Genomic DNA, 27,193 nt, shown 5'->3' on the forward strand with positions numbered 1-27,193 from the left:
ACAGTACCCTCTTAGAATAGGTACGCCGTCAAGTTTTCCGAAAAGTGCCAGTCCGCAAACACGAAAACAAGTGCATGTCACGCAACCGGGTCACCACGGATCTTTCGCGATTTGGCCGGCAGTCAATATTTTGACCGGGTCGTAGAGAAATTTTGACGTCTGGAATGCTCGCACGCATATTTTCGACTAGTTAGCTCAAATTTAGATGAACACCTGCGATAACCACGGCGACCGCTCAATTTGCTTCGAATGCTTGGACGTTTTTGACTTTTTTCAAAAATGACGCGTCACCGATTATGGCAGATTATAAAAATTATCTAACAAGCGGCAAGAAAATGTGACACAATATGCATATAAACTACCATTCTGTATGTAAATGACTCTATCATTTTAAAAAATTTACTATTATACTAATTCCATGCTAATGCACACTTGATTATATACATATCTATAATTTTTTTTCATTCGCCTTCAATTGTCACTCCGGGTTATCGGAAATCGTTAATTCACAGTTCCATCGGCACAGCATGAGTTGTCAGCTCCCAATTTGTTTGTTTTTGGTGTAAAAAAAAATCGCCGATGTCTAAAGCTACGTCAATATTTGGCTAATGAGTGTGTAGGCAAACACAAGAAAAATGGCATGGTAGTTCAGTTAACGTGAGTGTCGCAGGCTTACGGTCGAATTACTTTGACGGCTTTTAAAAGGGTAGACCTAAACCAGGCGATGACCTGCGGCCGTAAAGACCTCCGAAAAAAATCGACAGGGGTGAACAAACTCGTTATGTCAACGATAATTCGATTTATAGTCGAAAAACGTGATTCCTGACCGCATTCGTGCCGCGTAAAAATTTCGATGTAATTTCGGTAGCTAATTAGTGTGAAAAAGTTTGCTGTTCGGTTGGATTTCGTGAAGATTATTTTACGAATGGGGGGCTAATGGACAGCCCTGGCTAGATTATTTAGGGGACAAGTTCTACGCGTTCCCGCGTCCGTGTACTGGCCAGTTTACCTGGTTCTGTCTCATGCAGTTCTCAAGAATAGACCAACCCTTGCGATTGTAATTACGCTTCGTCATTAGCCAGCTTTATGTTGGTATTACTGCAAGGCAGGGATATCACGTGGTGTTGTACAATAATCCCTGGTTCGACTCTACTGTACATTTTTCTTGCATTGCACAGTATTGAAATGGAACTCGGTTAACTGGAAATTAGGGAAATTTTGATTTTGAGATAATAGCCTTGTTATAAACAGTTGGGTGTAATTTTGATTAAACTGTGGCTATACTTTAAATACTAACATAACGTTGGGTAGGTTGTAATTAACTGGAAACTACTTAACCAGTTAATTGACTCTATATATCAAATGCTAAGCTATTATTTTCAACCGGATGGCCTAATAGTTTAATCTTTAATCATAAGACTTTTATAATTATCTCAAAACCATTTTTGAATTGTGAAATGGTGTAACATTTTAATTATAAAATAAAACCTCAAACTGACAATATTGTCGTCGTTTTCGAACAAAATATATCGATAAAACGACCTCTACCGGGATAAAATATTATTTCTTTACGTCCATTAGTCGACTTCAACATGGATTTTGTGGCTAATTAGAGAACTAATCGTCACATATTTGTCGTTTGGTTTACACGGTGAACATAAAATCTTTCAAAAATCTAACAAACCAGTTCCTGTTATTCTCTGTACATGAATATGCAATTAGTTTAGGTGCTGTTTTTCTCGATACACTAATTTACATTCACACCGATCTGATTCTGTAAATGGGCGACTCTACACCAAAAACAAACTACAATTCCATAACTCTTTAAATCGAAGCCAATTTATTGTAAAAATTAATCACGGATGCAAAAGTAATTTCTTAAATACTTAAATTCTCTCAGCGATGCTTCCAAAATTTTCCAAACAAGCAAAATATTTTGACCCTCTTGTCAGATTTAAGTCCAGAGTAAATTCGAGAGAATTAAACGAAATACAGGGTGATTTTGAAAGTTGTGCAGATATTTTAATCACGAGCTACTGGCTTCATGTAGAACTCGGAAAAAATATTTAAAAAATTCTGACATTTATTTTTTGTGCTACAATTTTTTTTAATTGCTTTTAGTTTTCTACGTTGTCCTACAACCTCGTAGGTAAAATTTCGGCACATTTTAAAAATACACCCTGTATATCATGTTTTATAAAATGTACGCCAATGCGTAGTTGTAGTTAAAAAAATAAATGTCATTTTATTTTTTGACATAGAATTTTTTAAATATTTTTTCCGAGTTGTACCTACATGAAGCCAGTAGCTCGTGATTAAAATATCTGCACAACTTTCAAAATCACCCTGTATATCCTTCATGAATGATAGTTTTTATTAAATCGGAAATGAACCTAAGACTATTTCTTTGTACACAAATTGTAATGGTACTCGTTATATGCAATTAAATTAATAAGCATAAATTGGATGTTTACTTTCATTTTCTTATTGGACTGTCAACTTTTTACAGTTTTGTATAATTAGAAAAACACTGGAACATGTGACGTTCCGGTTAAATTTAAACTTGTGTGAAATTATCGAGTGTGTTTATAGTAATTTTTAATACCATTAAAATGCCAGCAACATGCGGAAAATTCGAAAAAATTAATGAACCCGGTTAATTAATTTAATTTTTGACGAAAATGTGTACAAATTCAAATCGATTTGTGTCTTTGGCGTTTTTATTTTTGTTTTATAATTAATTTTTGGGTTAAACTGTCGATTAACTTTCACGCGCATTTCTTCTTATCTTCGTGCACGAATTGTCTGCAACTGATTTCTAGCCGTTATGTTGGCGACATTTAATGTGAGAAATTAATTTACATATTGTGTAATTTTTCTATGTAAATTTCTCCAATAAATAATACCCTCAACTGTATCATAATGTTTCCCTCACGCCCCGATTTGCATGTAAAAACGAATTTTGTGCAATGGATAAGTTATTCTGGGCCCATTTCACACCAACTGATTTATCACCGATGTCCCTTCGAACTATATTTATTTGTCGAATCTAATCCATTGACGAACTCGACCGTTTAACCGACTCCCAAATCAATTTAATTACTTTTATGAATATATTAATGTAATTAATAGTGGGTTTAATCATGTGAACGATTTTTAAATCAAACTGTAACGCCTGAGGCGAAGTTAATTAATTTTTATTTCTACGTAGTCGATTCTACTATTTTTCTATTCAATAAGAAAAGAGTTAATTAAAACGCGCGTCATCCTCCCATAGAGGAACCGATTTTTAACTAACCGTCACTACACTATTTTACAGTTAAATTTATATTAGCTACATATGTACTAGTTATTTCTCGTTAACAATCTACGGTTAATATATGAATTGGTCGTAACGGAAACAAATAAATCAAAACGCATGTTCGTAAAGAAGGTGCTTACGTATTTTTTATGTATTATATGCATATGGAAACTACCTGTATGTTAAGTACACATTCCATTGTGTTACTTGACAGGGCCTCTATCTTCTGCTACTGAATAAATTTGGGGTTTGTACCTATTGAAAAGTGACGAGAAACACGAAGCGAAATCTCCCACAGCGCATCTACTTCATTTTTTGTTCTTTCAAAAACTGTTGTCAAATAATCTACGCACGATAAAATTATTATTGCTACCGACATAACAAATCTTCAAAGAAATAAATTTTGCGATACGAATGTTTCAGATAGTAACACTTTGTAGTATCGGGTGTTCATTTAAATTTATCCGTTGAAGTCGTTTGTGAACGCTCCACTCGTTAGTCTGCAGAGTAAAAACACAAACAACGCAAAAAGTGAGGTTAGATTTAAATGGCTGATCTGTAATCCGTGATGCGTTCACAATCGACGCTTCAACGACTACTTTGAGGTTAAATTTCAATAGAAGATATTGCGCGTTCAAATGACGAAATTAAATCGTTTAGAACAGTGTAAAGTTTGAATTTCCCGCTGTTTGACACGAATGATATTTGTTGATGTTTAATCGGGACATAATTGAACGTGTTTGTTTTCAGCAAAGGGTGCCCTTAGATATTTGCTTCGAGAATAGGAATCGTTAAGTTACTGTAAAACATTGCAAAGAAAGATTTTTTTTGGGTCTAAATTTTAGGTTAGCTGTCAACATGCTCCAATTAATCTACGCTTTAAAAAAGCACAGAAATTTGAGTATTTATTCAAAGAAACGAGTACAACAAGTACAACTGTTTTTCAGTTGCACTATGTTCTAAAATTGTTTATTTTGCTGTAGAACTGTAATGAGCTTGTTTACATTCAGCATTAGTACGACGTTAGTTTTGTTTGATATTTTAAATCGAGTATTTTGTAAACTAAAAAACAGTTGCCGCTCGAGCTGCAATAAAAAGTATTTCGCCACTACTAAACTCCCAATTGTTTGATGAATATGTTTGTGCAGCAGTAAAATCATGTAGTGACATTTGTTGCTGAAATGCTTCTTTTTATTTTTGGAAAGATTGACCTTGATCGATAATCTATTTGTCGATTAAATCGATAGATCTGCCCAGCCTTAATGACGCTGTAGGAGGTTCGTTTGAATGTAAATTTATAATGTAAAAAAAGTAGAAGTCCTGTTTATTTTTGTCACTAACGCAAACGGTTCATCTGAAAATGTCGCTTGGCGAAAAAGGTGATAACTGCGACGTAATCAGCGGTAATAGTAAAAATAGAAAAAACGCTCGAAGTATTGTGATTTCTCCGGATTATCGACGTGAACAAAAGCCATTGATGAATTTTAAACTCAATGACAAGAGGTTTCGCTTATAGTAATAGTCGTTTATTTAACAATAAAGTTGAATGAATGGAACAACTTTTATATAATACGCACTTTCCCACACATTTATTTACACAGTCTGTTGAACAAAACATGATACTACCAGAAGCTCAGTTATTATGTAAAATTATTACTTATTTCTAATTAACAACTATTATTGTTTTTTTCTGTGCACACCTAGTCGCGTAGGTAATTGAATAGGAGCTGGAAGCGATAATTTTTGTAAAGTGGCAGCTATGTATAATCGATTTTGAAAATTTCTACTCGCGGGAACCGAAAATACCGGTTTTTTTTCAATTCAGGACTCCTTTAGGGTTGCTTTTTCGCCATTATCTTGTCTTTAAGGACTCGCAAAACCGGTTGTCAACTTGCGTACAACATATAAAAATCGACCAACAGTTAACATCTTTATAATGAATTCGTCTTAGCACATAAATTCGGGTCGGTCTATTTTGGAGTGACTTTTTCTAATAAAATTTATATCGACCGGATGCCAACAATTTGACTTGGTAATAAAGCTGTAAGTTTTAATTGCGATGCATGTTAATATCGACATGTCATGCGAATTTGCAAATTTTCAAAAGTCACAAAATTCAGTGACTCGGTGCTCGTTTTAATTGCGGTGTTAAAAACGACGGGGTTTAAGTTACCAACTTATATGGTCGGGTGGTTTTTTTTAAGTGTTCAACAAGATGAAATGGTGAGGATAAAGGACCTGATGAGTATTGTGCGCAACAAAGGGTTGTTTTTTGGAGAGATATGTTTTAGTATATGTGTGTGTGTATATATATAAAGGTGTGCACGCATGAAACTATTGTATTTGTGCAGAGCAGGTAAGATGTGATACTGCGTATTTCTCTACCTAAGCACCCCAATATATCAATCACATTATGCACGCATATCGATATCACTTTATGCCTTTTTTGATGGCTTAATGACAGCCAGGTACTGCGAACATTGACTGGCACAACTTCATCTGTGCGCTGAGTGCTACTTTTCGTCCAGCTGAACAAATCAAATCACAAATTATTCCGAACATGTTTCCAACATTCATTCTGTAAACGACGAACAATTTAAACGTTTTATGTCCGTTTTATATTAACCTATGACTTATTTAAACGCACTAAAACTTAACGTAGACTCTGTGACCAAAATATTCACATTTATCAAACGATATTATTAAATTCCTGTTCGTGTACAATTTAAAAGCACTATCTCCTACGCCTTAGCGCGTTGCATAACAATAACTTATCTACCTGGGGATTTTATAAAATGCACGAGTGTGGAAGCGTTTTTGATGATATTTTTTTACCATCTTTTCTAGACCATTAGGACCTGTCAACTGGCCGTATTTATTGTCTGAAGCTTTAAACATGCAAATTTCGGCCGAGCTAATGCGATACGCTTTCTAGATATAAAACACATTTCTGAATCAATTTGAATTTTAATTCTGCAATTACTTTACACGTTTCCAATGCGACATCGTCCCGATCGGACGAAAAAAGATCAAAGATGCGATCGAATTACCAAAACTGTAAAACAGCCGCAATAAATAATAATGAGTAACCTAATGTTAAATGATAAATAAATTTTTGTGAATTATTTGCTTGTCGCGGTCAAATGTCAGTGACTTCACCTTAAGGTCGCCGTCTTCGATCATCGAGGTATTGTTTAGTAATTAAGAAAAATGTTGATTTGTTGCTTTAACACTTCCTCCTCGGTTTAATTGCTATCTTTGAGCGCTTATTTTATTTATGATATTGTTTAAGACATCATCAGGCACTTTCTAATCGTTTAACTTAATGGAATAATCCTCGAGAGGTGTCTCATTTTTAGACTATATAAAAATTGGTTTTATGAAATTGTTTCGGACAGATTCCTTCTACTGGACTTTCTCTATTAAAAATCTCCCTGTATTCACTGCCGAGTATGTGAAACGCATATACATGACTCGTTTGATCAATTTTCTTCATAAATCACGGGATTGTAACAAATCATACTTACTTATTGTGGTTCTGGTAGCAAAAATTACCATGCTAGATATGGCCATTAATTTGTATTCGAATAATTAGCGTGATAAATAGTTTTCTGTGTACAGTTTAACTCATATAACATTAAAATATTTTAATTTATTCCTTCGAGTTCAACATAAATTCCTACATATGTAATTAAGTGTAATAGATCGGTTTCCTCTAAAAATTCGATTACTAGAATTAACTATTTTTAAGCATTGCATAAACAGTTCTTATTTTAATTAAGACAATTTTCAGACGATTTATTTCGGTTCAATTTAAGACCACCATTAAATTTTATTACCAGAACACATATTATTTATTTTTCTTATAAGTAGCACTCGTAAAACAATCAACTTGCGTGCCCTCCCTGTGGAAAACCACCGCCCGTACAAACCTATAATTATAAATACAATCGATCACAATATCTCACTTCGTGCACAATTTTTTATCTACCTACCTTCAAAATTAAAAAAAAAAAAACCTTTGAAATATTTCGGCAGCACTGTATATCGATTATTCAAATCGACGCAAAAACACGATTGCATAATTATGTAGATGGCAACTTTGTGGTTTTTACTTAATTATTGGTAATGATTCACCGATTTTATTTAAATTAATTTACGATAAAATAAAACGTGACCACATTCGACTAACTCTTTTCGACAATCTAAATGCAATAATAAATATTTTTACTTTTCCTCATAACGAAATACACAACTTACGTAAACAATGTCGCACTGGAAATTTTGTTGACGTTAACTTTTTTGACATTTGGTCTTTTTTTTATTCACCTACAGCCCGAATTAAACTGTTACTCTAAGGACCCGTTTACAGAATTAAGTCAGTCGTGATCAACTGAACACGTGATCAGATTGAACCAACTGAAGATTCATGGGTTAATCGCATTTTTTCAAAAAAAATAGTATGTCCATATTTATAGACAAATGTCTTGTCTTTGGCGCTTGCAAGACCAAGCCTAAATTGCATTTGAACGCGATATTTTCCTTTCTAAAGCGATTTCCAGTACTGCCACATCCTGGAACTGTAACACCTGAGACACAAACACAATTAACTTCGAGATATTCTTAAGATAGCGATAGAGATACCTACGTTGTTTGTTGGACAAAAACTAGACGTAATATTGAATGAAATGGGAAGTGCAGTTTGTAAGTTTGTCGAAATATGTCAGGGCGTCAGTGTTGGCAAAAGTTTTTGGCGCAACAGAATCTTGTGTAAAAGTCGTCTGAAATTTAATATTTCCATAGACGTCATTTAATAATATGCAAGTAGAGAACGTGTAAGGTGGAAGTTGGGTAAACTAACCTAAAAAAATGTCGTGATTTATGAGTTTGGTGGGCGTAAGTTACAGTTTTTATCGATATCAAGTCAAGTGGAAAGTACGTAACAAACACATAAATAAATCGATTTGAAAGTGATCCAAGAAAAGCCAGAGAAAATACGACAATTTCACAAAATCATTATTTACAACAGTTCAATATTCTTTCCTTGTTTTATACACAGACACGACACTATCAGTATGACAACCATTGAAATCTTTGACATTAATTAAAAGGGTGTGGTCGAATTTTTTCTTAGTGGAACTTAGATGGCTATTCGTCATTTTAAAACAACTTTCGCGAATATATCAACACTGTCTATATAGAATCTAGTTATCTATGTAATCGCTTTAAATGTCAACCGAACCGATTTTAATCAGTGCCCAAATTAATATTCTTATAACCACGCTCGATTTGAATATAATTTAGGCGTTGCCGTTATAATACGCTCAACCACAAATTATCTAGTTATGTTGCATCCGCCCCAACCTCCGACCCGGACCAAGATATATCTCGAACTCACACTGCGCGCACCAAAAAATGTTAATTACCTTAATTAGACCAAACTATAACTCGATACGAATTTAAATGCTAAACGAATTATAAATATCACGTCTACATTTTTTCCGCTAATGAATTTTAATTTTATCTACGGCCACTTTTCTAATCCAATCTGCCTATATCCTCAATTAAAAAAACTTGATCTATATCTGTCCGAATTTATGATCTATAGAGAAAAGTGGGTTATGTTCTACGTTATCTCCACAAAAACTTTATATATAATTCATTAGTTAAAGGTTCTGTTATATAATAAATAACATTAAAATTTGTTTTTTTACATTTTGGAATTTAGTCATGATATTGACATTTGTCAACCGCGAGTGTTGCAATTGGGAACACTGGCGGTCAGTTGACGAAATTTTTTGGCGCGCCGTACCTACCACCCCTGTATATATTATCGAAGTCTACAAAATAATTGCCTCATTAACTTTGGCGTTTACGTTAAGGTCATGGGTACCGACAACCATAAAAATCACATTTAAAAAATAATATATCGCCGGCGATCAATTACGTCGTTGAAAATGCGATGTGAAATCTTTTAATGAATTGTGTACTTAATATTATGTGTAACTAAAAGGACGACAGTGATAGATTGAACGTAATTAATTTCCCAAAGGTCCTTCCCCTTTTTTGCCCATACCACCGTGGTTATTGTGGAACAGAATGCAAGCGAGCTTTTGCATACCGATTCTGAATCAAAACTGAAAAAGAAAACGATTTTTTTTCAAATTACTATGACTCCACCTGGGCTCAATGAATGACAATTTAAATAACCAACGTAATTATGCCTGCGACAAGTACAGAGTGAAACAATACGTGAACGCGTTTAACTGCTTCTAATTGTAAGTCACACAGAAGCTTTTATCGTACCAACAAAGCACACACGCGCAAGATTGTCTGAACGCTTAAAAATCAATTAGTTAATGAGACTGATGTGCCGACAGGTACAAAATATGTCAAATTTAGCTGGAAGGTGAGAAAATTTCAGAAAAGAGCCGTTACAGTTGGTACAAAGTGAAAAGTACACATCACGTGGTGGCCAGACTTATTGGTCATCACGTTAATTACAGAACCGCCCATGTACTTCTCGATTTGTTTGGCAATTTCGAACTATTAATTCGTTAGAGATAAATTAAATTAGCAGGTGAAGATGCTGGAGTGAAATTACATCAGATTGTGAACGCGATCGATCTTCTGAAAACTAAACAAATATTTCTGAAATTTACGAGTAGTCCTTTTAATTTTGTTTTTGTTTTTATGTATTAACGAAAATTAATATTATTGTACAGGGTGTCTCAAAATTCGCGAATTCCGAATTCAGAGCGTGGTAGGGAAGGACCCAGTGGAGCTCGAAAAATACTTAGGAAAAAAAATTCGCTCTTCCTGAAGAAGATATAAGCACTTTAATTTTGTTCAATACATTATAACAGCCTTCATATCTACAGTGACAAAATACTATTCTAGCTACGTTGCCGTTCCACTTTTCCTAATTACAAAGATTTAAGATTTTTTTTACTCTAAAGTAAAGCTATTCTTCAAAAAATTGTTTTACGTAATTATTTTCCACAATCATCTACACCATAAATTAGTGCGTTTTTTTCAAAGAGTGCACCTTCAGACCAATGCATCTTTGTGAGGGGAGTCCCGATTTTTTTTTAATTTCCGTATTTGGACTACTGAAGTGTTCCTCTACAACGCTCTGAATTTGGAATTCGCGAATTTTGAGACACCCTGTATAGTGGATTTAAAAATAAAGACACTAGTTATGAAAGAGTCAGTTTTTGTCACAATTTTGGAGGATAGCGGCGAAAATCTGTTGTATTTGTAGATACTATTCTTTTATTGCATTATGTTTGTATAAAAAGTTTAAAATTTCATGTGTCTCACGCAAAATTAATGTTAGAGAAGAGAAAAATGAAAAATTTGAGATAAGAACGGTTTTTTGAGCTGATCGAATAATATTCCAAACGTCAAAAATCTTGAAATTCGGTACGGAAACGAATTCGGTTTGATCGGATTTTTTTTTGAATGTGAATCTTGGATTTTGACGGATAGTCGTCGGTTATGACCTGCGGTGTAATGCGGCGAGCTCCGCGTCAAGTGACACAGGGCTCGCCATATTGTTCTGCGGGTCCAGAATTTGGCAGTGGCTTTTGTTGCAGGAAACGGAGAGATAATTTAGAGTCTGAAGGCAATACGCTTCATCAATCTAGCAGTGGCGGAGACTTACCCATAGTTGTTCAACGGGGTATGGCAGAGTTGCCCGAGGGGGCGGCGCCTCCTGAGGATCAACACCCTTGGCGTACATACGAGCACCCCTTAACAGCCGCCACTACAGCTATGTTGAACATCAGCGGCGGTGTCGAAGACCAGTCCACAGCTATGGGGTTAATTTACGAATATTACAAATTTCAGCCGATTTCCGGGGAATCCAAAGACAAACTGGCAGATATTTGGCCGTAAGTTGATTTATGGCTACTATGATTGATTAATGGACAGTTCGATGCCAGCTTCGTGTTTAGCGATCGCACTCTTACGTTTGACACAATTCACCCTTCATTACACTAATTCACGCGCCCCGTTTAGAATATCCATGTGAAAGTCGGCTCGAGAGCAAAAGCGGTCGAGGTTTGGGGGTTGGGATGAAATGGAGCTTGAAAATCGTAAAGGCAGGCAGGGCGTGATGGGCTAATGACTCGGATGCGGCTCTGGTTATCTCTATAAATTACGGCCCTCCAGGCAGACAGAGCCTAAACACTTGGAAATCACGCTACCTTCAATCACCGTGTTTACATATTTAAATGAAACATCGACGTCCACCTCGCAACCAAATCGAACTAGCGACCAACAAATAAATCTGCACAAATTATGCAAACCGTCTGGGATAGCAAACAGGCGCTATTCAGGACATTTTTTACTTTAATCCTATTGTGTCGTGTAATATATAGTGCAATAATGCAGACTGCTGCTATAAATTTCAACCAAGACGTTTTTAATTCGAGACCATTTTTACTTTGACTCTTCAGGAATGCTTTCATCTTAGACCGTATTTAAAAGTTTTTCCCCCCTATTAAATAATTCATTGCAAGCGTGGGTGGCGAATTAGTCCGTTTTTTCTCGAAAACGACTACCACCTGCGGCCACAACACCGATTTACTCGGAGACTTCAACGCTCGACCAAGACACGAACCGCAAACGCTTTAAAAAAAGCAAACATCTCTCACCACACAAATTTGACACATTAATAAAAAGAAATACACAAATATTTTGTCACAAGTTATCGAACTTTTTCTAAAACTAACAATGTTCAATAATATTGTCACTTCTGACAATTTGTGCTAAAATCAAATACACTTTTTATGAAGCTGACGCGCGTTTTGGCAGTAAAGCTGTCATCAGAGCGACGACGATATAAAAAGGATTCATTAGGAGGTACAAGTGTCACGAATTCGATGGAATTTAATTTTATTCTGCTTTGGTAAAATGTGATGTTCAAAAAATACATTAATATTGATTAATAATAGGTAGATATTAATTTATTATCATGATATTTAGTGTTGTATAACCTGTGGAAGGCCAAAATCATCTTCAAAAAAATAGTGACTTTTTTCTTGTTACGTATAGTATCTACCTTAATAATTAAAATCATTCAAATTTGATCATTTGGAAATGTTTAAAAAAAAATCTAGATCTATCTACAAAAAATCACAGTTCATTGAAAAAAGAATAAGGTAGCAAATGATCAAGTATCACTTAAAAACTATTTTATATATTCGCTTAGGTAGATACCATAATGTTTGTTCGCTTCGTATGTAATGTATTTAGAATGTTGCCAGTTACTTAGGTATTTAAAAAAATACAAATAATAAACAATGAAATAGTCATGCGATTTAAATAATAGTCAAGGGTAAAAATGTTTGAGTAAGGTGCGACGGAAAAAAATTGGAAAAAATGCAGAATATCCCCGTTTAACCTACAACCTAACCTATAAGTAGTCACGTGTTCGTGCATTTGGCGTGTGGACGCGGCATTGTGAAGGTGACCGGGTGCAGGTCGCGCCGATCACGATTACCTCGGAACCAGTCTTCGGCTAGATTCTAGATTCTAACGCCAGATAATTGCAATAAGTCGACCAAATAATTCCTACCGGTTAACACCTATTGGAGACCTTCGACAGGAGCAGCAGACACCCAGACCGGTCTGCGTTTCCAACATTGCGGAAGACGCTCGAAATGATATCTACACGGTAGTTGGAACAAAATGGCATGGGACCCAGTTCGGTGAAACAATCGAGACGCGCTCATGTCATCACTCATCCGCCGTCATTGTGGTACCGAACCCCTTACGTGCGATTTCTTATACAAATTTAGCGGCATTGTGCTCGGGACCATTCTTATTCATATCGACGAACATCCTTAGGATAATATACGGCCGTCTGAAGGGGTGCTAGGATGAAATGCGATGCCGAAGAAATTTTATATCGACGTTTTATTACTGTTGCATTCGAATAAAACACGCTTTTGGCTTTTTATTTGGTCGTACAGAACCGTTGTTTTCGTTTTACGACTTGCGCTGCCATACAAAAACCACCATTCATGTATCGGTTTCGATAAATATACCTACGGATGAATATTACATAAATAAAGACGTAACCCTTAATGATATTTACAATAAATGCTTATTTACGATTGTAAACGGGATTTTTATCACGCACAACTCTTCTCCATAAATTCGAAACTTCTACTTTTATTATTTCAAATTTTACTCTCAACGAACGTTGAGAATTGATCCCGACAAGTCTCAAATTTTCAGGTCTCTACCTAACCTTCTTTAATATAATTTGTTAAAGCCGAGGGTTTCAACCTGATACTATCAGTATCACGTTACAATGCAGATCAAAGATAAGCATTTTAATGAGGCGGGATTATAAATACATGGGTATGTAGGATATTGTGCTGCAAAGCCAAAGATGCTGCCTCCGGAAATAGACACCCCTTTGGGAAATGCGGATTTAGTTCGTCATCATGCTGCTTTGAATTATTTAGATTCGTACGACGGATAACATACGTTATTTTTATTCAACTCCGAAAGTTTAATCCAATCAGAGCTTTTTACCAGGGAAGATATTGATTTGTAGACCTGACCAGGAAATTAAAAGTTAAAATGCCAGTACTAAAAATAACGTTCTTCAAGCCAGATTCATTTAAACAAAATCTACCGCAAATCTTCTCTCTTAGTAAATGTATCGGGCATTCAAATCCTAAAATTTATAAACAAAAACTCTTTCTGTTTTTTGCAATGTTTTACATTAAAAATAGAATAACTAACGATTCCTATTCTCGAAGCATATATCCAAGGTCATTCGTGTCAAACGACGGGAAATTCAAACTTTACACTGTTCCAAATGGTTTACTTTTTCAACGCCCACTCAGCCGAGGTTTTCATTTGAACACATGATAGTAAGACTTAGATATAAAAATGTATGTAAAAATCAAAAATAGGTACATAATAAAATAGGTTTCATAAAATTTCTCATTTGCGAGCAACATACTTATTTAAAGTAGTTGAACTTTTAACTCAATTATTTAAGGTTACTTGGAAATATATTTTTTTGTTCGACACTGTCAGAATTTGAGAATTTTCTCCTGTGTGAACGGATTTTGATAAATGTCACAACTTGTCAAAACGAAACGTCAAGCTAATTTTAAAGATTTTAAGCGATTTGGAGCCTTTAAGGGGCTTGTTGAACAAAAAAAAACGTTATACCTATTCAACTTCGTTCTTGTGTAAATTGGGCTTTTTTTGGTACTCGTGGGCCAGGTTAAAACGCGAGTGAAACGAGCGTTTTAAAGACCCACGAGTGCCAAAAAAGCCCTATTTACACACGAACTCGTTAAATAAATAACTCTTGTTTATGGAACTGAAAAATTAATTGATAAATATACATACTTATTAACAAAATATGTAGGTACTAAGTACAAATTTTTAGCCTGTTATTGCATACATACATATTTTTATTTTCATTTAAAAACCACAATAGGTAAAAGACATGAACTACCATAAAAATAAAATAAAAGTGTTTAGGGAAATGTAATAGATATGTACCTACAAAGAACTGAAAAAGGGAAATGTCAAAATAAATAAATAAATAAATAAATAAATAATGATGATGATGAAGATATTGAAATTTCCATTAATAGGACAGTACAAAAATGTACAGATGAAAGAATAATACAAAAAGCAACACAAATACGAAAATAAATTAATATAATAACAGCAGAAGAAACTAAATACAGGGTGATTCTGAAATAAGTTTAGAAAAAAAATGTGGAGTATCCTTGACACAAAAGAATTATGCGTAAATGACTTTTGGAGGTGAAATCAAAAGGATGGAAATCACCCTATATCCTTGTATTTTCAACGCCTATGAATAAGGAAAATTTGTCCGAATTTGTTCATTTCATTAGCAACCATGATTCCAACAACAGCACACTGCTGTGTAAATGTTTCTATGGAAATGATCGAGAGGAGTAAGGTTACGTTTGTGACTGACGGGTACCTTTGATTATTAAGTATTGTTGCTAAACTACCAAAATAATAACCTTTAACTCAGCAGCGTACTAGCAATTTTGACCAAATTTTCAATCATTTGTATCTCGAAAACGAAAAAACTTTTATAAGAAAATTTTTTAGCTATGACTTCTTCTCATCATCACCAATTACTGGGTTTTTTTCCAGACTTATTTTAGAATCACCCTGTATAAATATTTATCTAATATTAATTAATAATTGACACAAAAATGTCGTAGTTTTCAATTCACACAGATGCGCAGATATCAGAATTTGTATTTTTGTTTGTTGAATAATTTTTACAAAGTGCTATTAAAATTAATTTAACAAGTGCCTACCTAACTGTTTGCTTAAAACATCGTTCAGTGCAAACAGTGTTGTTTACAACGGACAAATTATAAACTAATGGAAAAATTAAATATTATCTCGGGGTTCATTCTCCCCGTGAAAAATAAATGGAGAAAATGAATCGATTTGTGGCGGTTGATTTTGTGCAAAGCAAGTGCTTAATCAAAATTGATTGGTCGAATGTGCGTCATGATGTACGTATTTAAATAGAAACGAGAGTTTTTTTCTTGGAATCGTTTAAATCGCCCACAAGACTGAAATAAATGAAGAATAGTAGTTTTACAAATCAAGTGTGCATGTAGTAAGCATAAAATTCGAGTGCATCGCGTAATTGGTTTGTTATATTCGAATGAATGAACGAAATGAATGGGTTCGCATTCTAGCGGTCGTAATTATTAGTGGTCGTCTATCGGCGTTACGTTTACGTTGTGTGTAAGGTGCGTTCTATACGCCGCATCGGCGAACGCATCTCCCACCACCCAATTACATGACATAATTTGTTGCAGGGCAAGTTCCCAGGCCGGAGGCATCCTAACGTCCCAGCTGAAAGCAACCAATGGGCTGGTCAGCGGGGCGGGGCTAGAACTGCCGACCCCTCCCCAGCTCAGTTCGCAAGACTTGCAAGGTTTATTTATTAACCAACACGTCGGCTACACGCAAGCCGCCGCCTCTGCCCAGAACTTCCAACTGGTGAAGCGCGAACCCGAGGACCTCAGCCACCACCGGAAATTGGAGTGCTCGTCGCCCAGTTCTGTCAGTTTGGACGGGTCCATCATCACCAGCAAGCAGCCCAGGCACAAGGTGACTAGTGTATCATAGGTGTTATCATTCGTAGTGGCGCTGACGGGTCTGTCTTTCGCTCGCCTGTTCTTACAAAGTGACACGTGAGGGTGTGACGGTCCAGCTCCTGAATGATATCTGCTTAAGGGACATTCTAGAGCCTTGATTCGTAGTTCAAGTAGTGGTGCATGTCGTAGTTGGGTTCAAATCAGTGACAAGCGGACATTCCGAACTTATCAACCCTACAAACTCGAAAACAAACTCCATGTGATGCGCTCCCCTGCCCCCACAACGTTATTCACTCCTTACATTTTTTTCATTTACCTCGATGCACTGCGAGACAGACAAAAACCACCTACTGCTTTCATTGATCATCAATCGATCTGATGCAATTTTGTTTCCAATATCGTAGGATCACATTTTCGATTTGATAATTAATGATAATCTATGTAACACGACGACTTACACTTCCGATTTAACCGGAAATACCTACTGTTTGTTATCAACTTCCTTGATCTCTACAGACGATCGCGAAAAGTCGAAAGTGGTTATCACCTCCATTTTAATTACATATCTATTACATATCTATCTATATTAATTTATGTCTTAATAAACACCAATCACATGAAACGTTATGAATTGTGTGATCGTTCGATTAATTAATTAATATTTTGAGTTTTTTTTTCCCGTGTAAATGTCAGTAATTGTTTTGTTAATGTAAGTAGTTATGTGTACCTGCGTGTATTTGTGTGTCCGGATTAAACAAAATTTGTTGGATAAGTCATAAAAAGTATTTTTGAGGTGTTTGCGTTCCACGTGAAGTTTTGTAGAGTGTTGAGGGTTCCGCTGGAACGGAGTGTGTTTACTGTCTAGTGTCAATGCTATCTATGGTTGCCAGTAATGAGTAGCTACCTTACCTACCTAGCTAGTTAGTTATCGGTGTTGAAGTAGAGCTGGAGGGCGGCAGTAACACGGTGTTGTTGTTGGTTATTATAGGTCGTGCTGGTGTCCTCTGCGGGAGGTCAGCACGGAGACCTGGTGGTGGATGTGAATTCGGTCAAGGACGAGAGCCACCGGGGCCTGAATTCGCCCCAGCACGGTTCCCGTAGCGTAAACGCAACGCCGACGTCGACCCACAGCCACAGCAGCTTGTTGGCCGACGGCTCCAACACGGGCCCCATCGAGTTCATCTCTTCGGATGGCATCAAGCCGGCCATGTACGCAACGCAAATATTCGCCGCCATGACCAACAACGGCCATGGCGGCAGCGGCACCCCCTCGCCGATCCCCTACAGCGATCATGCGACGCAGTACACTCAGAGCGGCGCCGGAAGCGGCGCCACCTACGCCGCACCCGGCAGGACAGCCACCTCGGCGGCGTTCGCCGTCTCCGATCCGTACTACCGCGAGTACTTCACGACGGTCGCCTCTGGGGGCGCCACCCCGGAGCCGGTCTATTCGGGGCAGCTGCGCCAGACCCAGGGATACAGTGAGGAGGTGGGGGGTGGCGGGACCGCCGCCAGTTTCGTCGAGCGCTACGTGCGCCAGCCGTACCACAGCAAGGGCGTCATCGCCGCCGCCACGGCCGCCGGCCTCACTGTCGACCTGCCAAGTCCGGACAGCGGCATCGGAGCCGATGCCATCACGCCCCGCGACCAGAACACCTTGCAACAGGTGAGCACCCCAAGACAGACCCACAACACTAATTCGACGATCAAGTTTCATTAGACTACCCACCCACCACACTTCTCGGACAAAATCCTTCTAGATTACCAACTGTTCAACCAGAGACAATGTATAGTGTTTTTAAATTGTAAGAACACATTTTTTTAACTATTTTAAATGCTCTCAACTCGAAACTAAATAAAAGATTTTTCGATTAGGCTCCTTTGGTTTTTTTATAAATGTTTTCCTTCACGTGAAAACTGCACTGACAAAATCATAACTTTTACAGGGTGTCTCAAAATTCGCGAATTCCGAATTCAGAGCGTGGTAGTGGAGCTCGAAAAATACTTAAAAAAAAAATTCGCTCTTCCTAAAGAAGATACAGCGTGATCAACAATGACTGAGTCTGTTGGCAATGAAACAATTGAAAAAATTTGGTGTTTTTCTGTTTCGTAATTGGCACTGACCGGATGTTTTAACTTGACACGACATTTAAAAAATAAATAGGTTATGTCGGGTATGTTTATCCTATTACAAAAATGACCCTTTGATCGTAAACGTCAAATTCGCCTATCAACTCTGTCAAAGCTGACAACCGGAAATGCGTTTACATTACAGTGGTACCAAAATCATTCAAATTTTCATTGTTACCAACAGATTCAGTCATTCTTGATCACATTGTATAAGCACTTTAATTACATAGCAGAAAACGCAGTTCAAAGAGTGTACCTTCAGACCAATGTATCTTTGTGGGGGGAGTCCCGATTTTTTTTTATTTCCATATTTGGACTACTGAAGTGATCCCCTACAACGCTCTGAATCCGGAATTCGCGAATTTTGAGACACCCTGTATGTTCAATTTTAACAACCATTAAACTTTTTTCGAGACCAAATCTTACCGATCAACGAAGATGGGTTTTCTACAGGTTTTCAAATGAGGCGCTCTTTATTTTTTCATTTACCATTAAAATATTTTTCAATTCTACACTTTCGATTCACAAAAACAAACTAATTCTAACTACATCATTATTTTAATATTAATGTCGGTTTTTTTTTTTAATTTTTATGCACAGTTTTAGTAAAATCGGGAGAAAGTAATTTTTCGATATTTTTGTCTCCTTATCTCATTAAATTTTGATATATTTCCATAAATCATTTTTTACGTTATAACAATTTCATTAATTATTTTAAAATGTATTTCAGATCAAAGTTTTTATCATGATAGTCCTTGAAAAAAGCTTTACTTTAAAAACCTAATGAGCAATTATAATTCCATTTAAATAACTAACTTTAGGTAGAAAGTTTACTGTTTAGCATCTAAATTGATTTTATTTTTTTTCACCTTTTTCATAACTCATTGTACCTATAGGTCGTAGCACTTTAGTGCAGACATCAGGTAATAAACTTGAAAAAACACAAACGAACCAGTTCTTTAATTGGTATAATAGATGGCTTTGTCTTGCAGCTTAAATTGTGATAGGAAAAGTAATCCTGATTCGCCGATTTCAAAGGCACATTCAAAATCAACTTTGTTACTTAACAATTTAAAAATTGACGTTTGAAAAAACTTTTGAAACCTCGTTATCTCATTTTTGATGACTTGTAAGCCGAAATATCTGAATTTTGTGTCATATTAGGCGGTATAGGGCTTTAAAATGACTTTGAAGGCCCAATTAATAAAACCGATAATATTCAATTGTTCATCGAAGGGACACCAGGTGAACTGACCGTTTTATTGTAATTCTTGGCAAATCAAGTAGAAATTTCGAATGAATATTCAATCCCTCATCTGCAGGGAGCATTCAGATTTAATCGTAATAGTTTGGGAAATACAACTACACAATACCGCTCCCTGCATTTGGTGAATATTATAGTTTTATTAGTCGGGTCGTCAGAGTCAAATTAAAGCCCTATACTGTCAGTTATTTTCGAATTTGTGTGAGACAAAATCTTAAATCGAGTCTGATGACAAAGAATTCCTGGTAAATATCAAATTTCTGAACAGATGCGAAAAATGTCCGTTTTGATATTTTCATCCTTTCATTACCCTCATATTGTCCTACTTGTAGTGAATAAATTGCTTATTTTCTGCATTCACGTTCGTAAACGAGTACTTTGTTCCAGAACTACGAATATCCTGAAATTTGCCCCAATCCCAACATTCTGGACCCCCTAACGATTTCTCAACGTAGCAGCTCAAATTCTCAATCTCCCGGATCTCAATCGACGAGTAGAAGTCGACCTTGGCACGATTTTGGCCGTCAAAATGACGCTGACAAAATCCAGATTCCAAAAATGTAAGTATTTGTAGCAGGAACAGGAAAAATAAACCGTGAATTACTCGAAATGACCTCGCAATATAGTCCAGTGCCGTGAACTGGATAAACTCGATTCAACCAGTGTCATTTGATACAAGTGCCTTATGTCATGCGGCACAACAGTTGTAATACTATCGAAGAGCCTGTTCGACGACTCCGACAGAAAAGAATTTGCGTTTTTATTTCCCCGTTTTCTATGAATACACCATTAGGTCAAAAATTTCGCGTTAAATCTTTGTCCAATGCCTGAACATGACTTTTGGGTCTTGAAAAGCGCGAGAATGTCATGCGGTGTAGCGAGCCGTCTCTCTCTAATTGTTGTGCTTATTGTCGCGTAAAATGTTGTTGTTACGTTGTGTTGCAGATATTCGCCGGTGGGCTTCAAATACCAGCTAGAAACGCCGATTTCGACGTCTCAGAGGCGCGAAGACGACAGAATCACGTACATAAACAAAGGCCAATTTTACGGAATAACTTTAGACTATATTCCAGACCCTGACAAACAGCTCAAATCACAGACAGTAAAGGTAAGATCCGATTTATATGTTTGTTGAACACAATATCTGGAACAGGGGCGAACACTCACTTTCCGCGGGTTCACTAATTAGTGATGGATAGCAAAGACAAACGAAACTCGAAGTAGAGTGTTGTCGTGGGTTTATTTATCGCAAGAACACGTCTTCGATAAGTGTTTCTTTGGGTTGCAAAAATCAGAGACATTTTTGTGTGTAATGAGAGTTGATGTAGAATGTTTTCCTTCGGTTAATTATAAATTTATGAAAGAATTAACAGCCAATTACCGGGAGGGAATCTGGCCGAAAAACAAGTCCCGTGACATCACTGCCTGTTATGGTCGTACCATAACGACTTATCTTTACATCTAACGCATGACGAGTGCATTTCTAATAAGACAATTTCAGTTATCCATAAATCCATACGAACAAACGTGGGGTACGACGTTACCACCAATTACACTAATTATTGCTCGAGTTATTAATCATTTCAAATAATTACAAATAATAACGACGTACATTGTATCAGCAATTGATGCATTCTTAACTAAACCAACTGTCAACCCTCGATAAGGACGATGATTTTCTTCGCAGTTGCGTAAATGCGTCTTTGATCGCCAATTTAATTTAATATGACACGCAAATTACAACTACAGTTGTAAATGTGTGCGTATGTGTGTGTAATTTGATCGAAGTTCACACATGACTAACTGACTTCTTAATTGATATTTTTTAAATTAGCAATTTTCCGCAATTACATAAAACACCGTCATTAAAAATTATTACTTCATAACTTTGTAACTAACTCGCACATATCTATTTTGTACGTTTTCAGATTAAAAAAAAATACATATATATTATGCATATTGTTTGCAGTGGTCATGTAATGGCAACAACGTGTTCAAGAGCAATCTTTAAATTTTTTTGTAATTAGACAAATGTCAGCGTTGCAATTATTTCCTAATATTAACCCCAGCAATAAAATAGTCAATTATAAAGAGTAAATAACAGGGTACGTCCTTCTGTTTGTTCGTTTTTGCCGTATTAAATGTAGGTAGAAAGTCAAACGCGAAATGCATGTGTAATTCCTGCATAGTGATGCAGTGAAATCTATGTATCTAAATCTGATTTTCTCTTTTATTTTCGTACGCCAGATAATAACAATTCTTCCAACATTGTCGGTAATTACAGGAGTGTAATGAGATGTATCAAGTAAAGTCACGCATTTCCATAGATACACCCGGAGCATATGTTTGAAGCCCCGATTGCTAACATTTTGCATGTTTTTATGTAGTTGAAGAAACGTGTTGACCAGTTTGCCAGTGCAGATGCAGTGGGAAACGTTAATACCTTGCGATAATACATAAATAAGTTATGAGTTTAAATGACAATAATTTATTAGAGTCGTTGATGAAAAAAGGTTTCGTTTTATTTCTGTCAAATAATTAAATGACGCACCTTTTACCTTAAAAGGACTGGTTTATCTAAAGACGACTAAAACTTAAACGGTCATTGACTTTCTTCTCGATCACATTATTCTCAACGGAGAGGGCTGACAATAAATGACAGGAGTAGAAGTTCTTGAAATGGTCTTCATATTAAAAATATTGTGACTTAACCTATGCTGCTAATGTGTTTACAGAGTTTAGTAGAGTTTTTGTGATATTTGTATTCAATTTGCATATAAATGAGCCGATACAAAGTGCATAGCCTTGTATAGTGTTAGGCCATTTATAGAGTAAAAATTGATAAGCATCGACGTAGAAAAACTTAGTAATTAGAATAAATCTTTTATAATCCAAATATTATCGGTGGAATAATTCATTCTGCGTAAAATCCAATTAAGCACTCCCTTATTAAAGAGAATCAATAACAAGATAATAAAAACTAGACCTCAACAAACGAAAAAGTCTCTGTCTCCTATATACACATAATTAAGATCAATCAAAGTAATTGTTTTATTATGATTGCATCGTCTATAATGATTTCTTTGCGTAAATGATGTAATTTAGTAATTTAATTGGGATCAACCTTGGAATTAAATGACCCTTATCACTTCGCCTCGACATTCATTCCTAGCGCCTAATTAATTTTCACTTGGAATTTCTTTATCATCGCAAACACCAACACCGTGATTTTGTTTCTTTTCAGAGCATTGTTATGCTGATGTTTCGAGAAGAAAAGAGCCCCGAAGATGAAATCAAAGCGTGGCAGTTTTGGCACGGTCGACAGCATTCCGTCAAACAACGAATTTTAGATGCAGGTCAGTATTGTTTAACGATCCATTAATTATCGGGATGTTTCGCATTAATTACTCGATGCGGCAATTAAAACCTTCACAGATACGTTTCTCAACCCAATTTTTTTGCCATCGCGCATTCCGCTAAACGTCACCGGTAACACTAATTAATCATAATTGTGGTTTCCATTCGAGCACTGTTTGCGTTAAAAACAAACCAACAAAAGCTCAACGGGTATTTTTAGTTATTTTATTTCATGAAAGTTATTTTATAGCCGAATAAATAGTAGCTTCATTTAAATATAAATTGCTAATGTGATGCTCTGTAAAGGTCAAACGTCCACCTGCAGACAAGTAAATATGTCTGCATGTAACTGAGGAATATTCACATTTATCTGGAGAATATTTTTATTTTACCTTTACTCACTTATAGAAAATTATTTATTGCAAATGGCCGAACACAAATTGTATTTAAATTAATGCTTACTGTCGACTGATATTAGCGACATCGCGTGTGCATCTCAAAATAGCTATTAAACGTATTCTTCTACAATCACCCTCCAAATTCAGCTTCTATAATCTTGTAATAAAGATACAAATAACTACCCAATATCTTTTTGACCTGTTCAAATTAGTTATTGCTTCGAAGTGTAGGTTGGATGTGGGAAGTATCGATATTATATTGTTCTTCAGTATGTGTGTGTGGGGTACATAATATGTATATATAATGACACTGATTCATAAAACTACATATGTAATACAAATCGTATCGCACAAATACCTAACTTAGTTTACTTTTTTCCACGCTAACTTTGTGGGGGTAAGTTAGCTTCTACGTATTTTATTTATTCTAACACCATGTTCTCTTCTACACAGACACAAAGAACAGTGTGGGGTTAGTAGGCTGTATAGAAGAAGTAGCGCACAATGCCATAGCTATTTACTGGAATCCTCTAGAAAGCCCGGCGAAGGTAATACATCGAACACTCGTATAAATTCAAAAAAATATGCAATACGTTGTAGATTAACATAGCAGTGCAATGTTTGAGTACAGACTTCAGCAGCCAAAAGGGCGTCAAAGGCTTGCCATTACATTTACAAATAGATACGTACGAGGATCCGCGAGATACTGCCGTTTACCATCGTGGGTACTGCCAAATCAAAGTATTTTGTGATAAGGTAAGAAATTTAGAACGTATGTAACCGAGCGATTACATAAATTGCCGTCATTTAGTCCTATGTATGTGTTACGAGCATTAAAATTGTATTGTTGTCGTTCACCAGCGTTATCATTTATCCACGACGAATACATGCATTTTTAGTAATTCATCTTATTACGAACAATACTTAAGATCTGACTGGTAACAATAAAAGAAATTTTTCTTGGAGTATGTACCTAAAACAAAACAAGTGAACATCAACTTTGGGAAATGTTAAATTGCGGGATTGTATTGGTTTTCCACCTGTGATTAAAATGTGTTGTTAAAATACAACATTATCGAGGCAAAAAGATGAGGGACGGCCGCTGAAAAGAAACTTCCTGGATACATGTGGCGTAACTGCTTCACTCATATTTACCTGCGATTATAAAGAGTTTTTGCGGAATCTCCAATAAACAAGATAAAGCCGGGCAGCAGTTTTTCCTTCTCATTTCAAAAAGCGAATATTTTCGAGTGAAACTTGTTAAAATAAAAATTACGTGAATGTTACAATTGACAGGTGACAGTTAATCAAGTTACGTCGCACCTTTTCAGAAATGTTGTTTTCCATGGCCGCCCCATATCTATTTTTTGGTCGATCGTGTTACGTCTTAATGTGGGATTTACGCAATCGTATTTTAATCAAGGAGGTGGTGAAACAAGTGACTTTGACAGTTAAATTCAGACAATTTTTTTGCGTGCGACTGGTTTCCCAAATTGTACATTGTAGTATTATTATAAATAAAATTGTTGAAGGGAGCGGAACGTAAGACACGGGACGAGGAGAGAAGAGCTGCAAAGCGAAAAATGACAGCAACCGGTCGGAAAAAATTAGACGAATTGTACCATCCAATGTGCGAACGGTCGGAGTTTTACTCGATGAGCGACTTGAACAAGCCCCCCGTGTTGTTTTCCCCCGCCGAAGACATAGATAAGGTGAGTTCGGGTTGTTTTAGGGTTTCTGTCTTTGACGGAGTGATTTCAGTTGACATCGATGGAATTGCAGGGTTTCTATCCTCACGACACAGACAGTTCATTGACAGGTCCCGTGGACCACGTCAAGTCTGGCTCTCCCTTCCTTCTCCACACCGCCGCCAAGCCTCCCACAACCCCCACACTGAAGTTCCACAACCACTTTCCACCAGACGCCGACAAAAAAGACAATATCCTGGACAACAGTATGACCACTGACGGCAACGTGTTCTCACCACCCTTGAAACGGACCAAAATGCTGTCCGGTCCGGGAAGCGCAGGACCGCCCCCCTTGCACGAGAGGGTGATGTTGTACGTGCGCCAGGAAGTGGACGATGTGTATACTCCGCTGCACGTGGTGCCCCCCACAACAGCCGGTTTACTGAATGCGGTAAGTTGTGATAAGCCCAACCATAACGCTTAGCTTGTTGCTTAATGTGCATGGACCTGGACGTACTGGGCTTTTACACATCATCGGTCTGTTACAAAACAATAACAAACTAAACTGGCATGTTGGGATTTAATAACATCATTCATGAACGTGGGATCAGTTCACTTTTGCTAACTCCACGTGTAGATAATTAAAAAGCTCAGTACTTCTTCTAAATCTATGCTAAATGAAGAAAGACAGAAATGCGTATTGCAAGTCGAAAATTAATTCTGTTTTCCTTATTTTGCAGATTGAGAATAAGTACAAAATAAGCGCTTCGAGCATAAATAACTTGTATCGCAAAAACAAAAAAGGGTAAGTTAGATTTTATTTTGTTGGAGTACTTGTGAAGAGTGAACTTGATACTAAACATTAACAGTCCGCCTTTACTAATTTTTATTGTGCATTAAAATGGTGTTTGCTTCTGTCATCTTTGCTTTTAATCTTTACGTCACTTCTCGTTTATTTTTTGTTTTACCTTTAAAATAAAATCCAAACGTTACATAAACCAGCAAAAAAATTTGGAACGTAATTGTTTTCGTGACTTTACTTACATCCCAAATTTTCTTGTTATAATAAAAATTATACGTGAGTGTGTGTCTGTCTGTTCGTCCGTGTGCCTGTTTATAATAAATGTTTTATTTTTGTAGCATTACGGCCAAGATTGATGACGACATGGTGGCGTACTACTGCAACGAAGACCTGTTTCTGCTGGAGCTCAAGATTGTAGAAGAAGACCTATTTGATATTACTTTTGTAGAACTCTCTGACCATTGAAAGAATTGCCATAATAAGTAATGTACTTTTTCATATTATATCATGATTTTTGTGATTGTTTTTATACAATGTAATATTAATTACTTATAGAATTTTATTGTAGAATTTTATAATTGTTCATAGTATTTAGACTCAATCATTTTTATCAGTTTTGTTAGTATGTTGTTTTTATATTTTTTTCTTATGATCTTTTATTTATAAAATATTAAAATGATCATTAACATCTAATGTTCTTTTTTTATTTATGAAATAATATAAAAAAAAATGACTCAATGTAATGTTGAAATTTATTTACATGGATCAATGTTTATTATATTGTTTTTACTTTTTTTAGATGTTTTTATTATAAATAATTTTTAATTTCTTCCATCAATATTTGGTCGTAAGTGATCAATGATCTCAAAATTGAATCATGTAAATGATCTGAGGGTTGGGAATAAGAAAATTACTCATTTGTATATAGATTTTAGAGTTTTATGACATGTACATAGATCAAGCCATGACCTAGACTAGGTATACATTCCTTGTTGTGATAAGAATATAAACATTGTAGCCCAGACATTCATTATATTGCGAGTATGAACAATTTCGCAAAAATTATAAGTACCTGAGTTATGCTTTATCATTAATCTAATTTTTCGAACAA

General features: G+C 36.1%; 1 protein-coding gene across 3 annotated transcripts in view; it reads left to right on the forward strand.

Moving 5' to 3' along the window:
• grh (grainy head) overlaps nt 1-27,150 on the forward strand; it is a 71,174-nt gene extending 44,024 nt beyond the window's left edge. For 2 of the 3 annotated variants that reach the window (XM_069061136.1, XM_069061138.1), the window contains 12 exons: nt 10,900-11,196; nt 16,162-16,456; nt 17,432-18,109; nt 20,225-20,397; nt 20,783-20,945; nt 23,082-23,193; nt 24,046-24,140; nt 24,193-24,348; nt 25,125-25,304; nt 25,354-25,731; nt 26,021-26,085; nt 26,421-27,150. In XM_069061136.1, the coding sequence (XP_068917237.1) occupies nt 10,900-11,196; nt 16,162-16,456; nt 17,432-18,109; nt 20,225-20,397; nt 20,783-20,945; nt 23,082-23,193; nt 24,046-24,140; nt 24,193-24,348; nt 25,125-25,304; nt 25,354-25,731; nt 26,021-26,085; nt 26,421-26,547 (2,719 nt within the window). In that variant the 3' untranslated portion in view covers nt 26,548-27,150. The remainder of the gene's footprint in view (nt 1-10,899; nt 11,197-16,161; nt 16,457-17,431; nt 18,110-20,224; nt 20,398-20,782; nt 20,946-23,081; nt 23,194-24,045; nt 24,141-24,192; nt 24,349-25,124; nt 25,305-25,353; nt 25,732-26,020; nt 26,086-26,420) is intronic. The other variant, XM_069061137.1, reaches the window with a different exon arrangement.
• The last annotated feature ends 43 nt before the right edge of the window (nt 27,151-27,193 follow it).

The sequence above is a fragment of the Tenebrio molitor genome, chromosome X (assembly GCF_963966145.1).
Source record: "Tenebrio molitor chromosome X, icTenMoli1.1, whole genome shotgun sequence".
NCBI classification, from domain to species: Eukaryota; Metazoa; Arthropoda; class Insecta; order Coleoptera; family Tenebrionidae; genus Tenebrio; species Tenebrio molitor.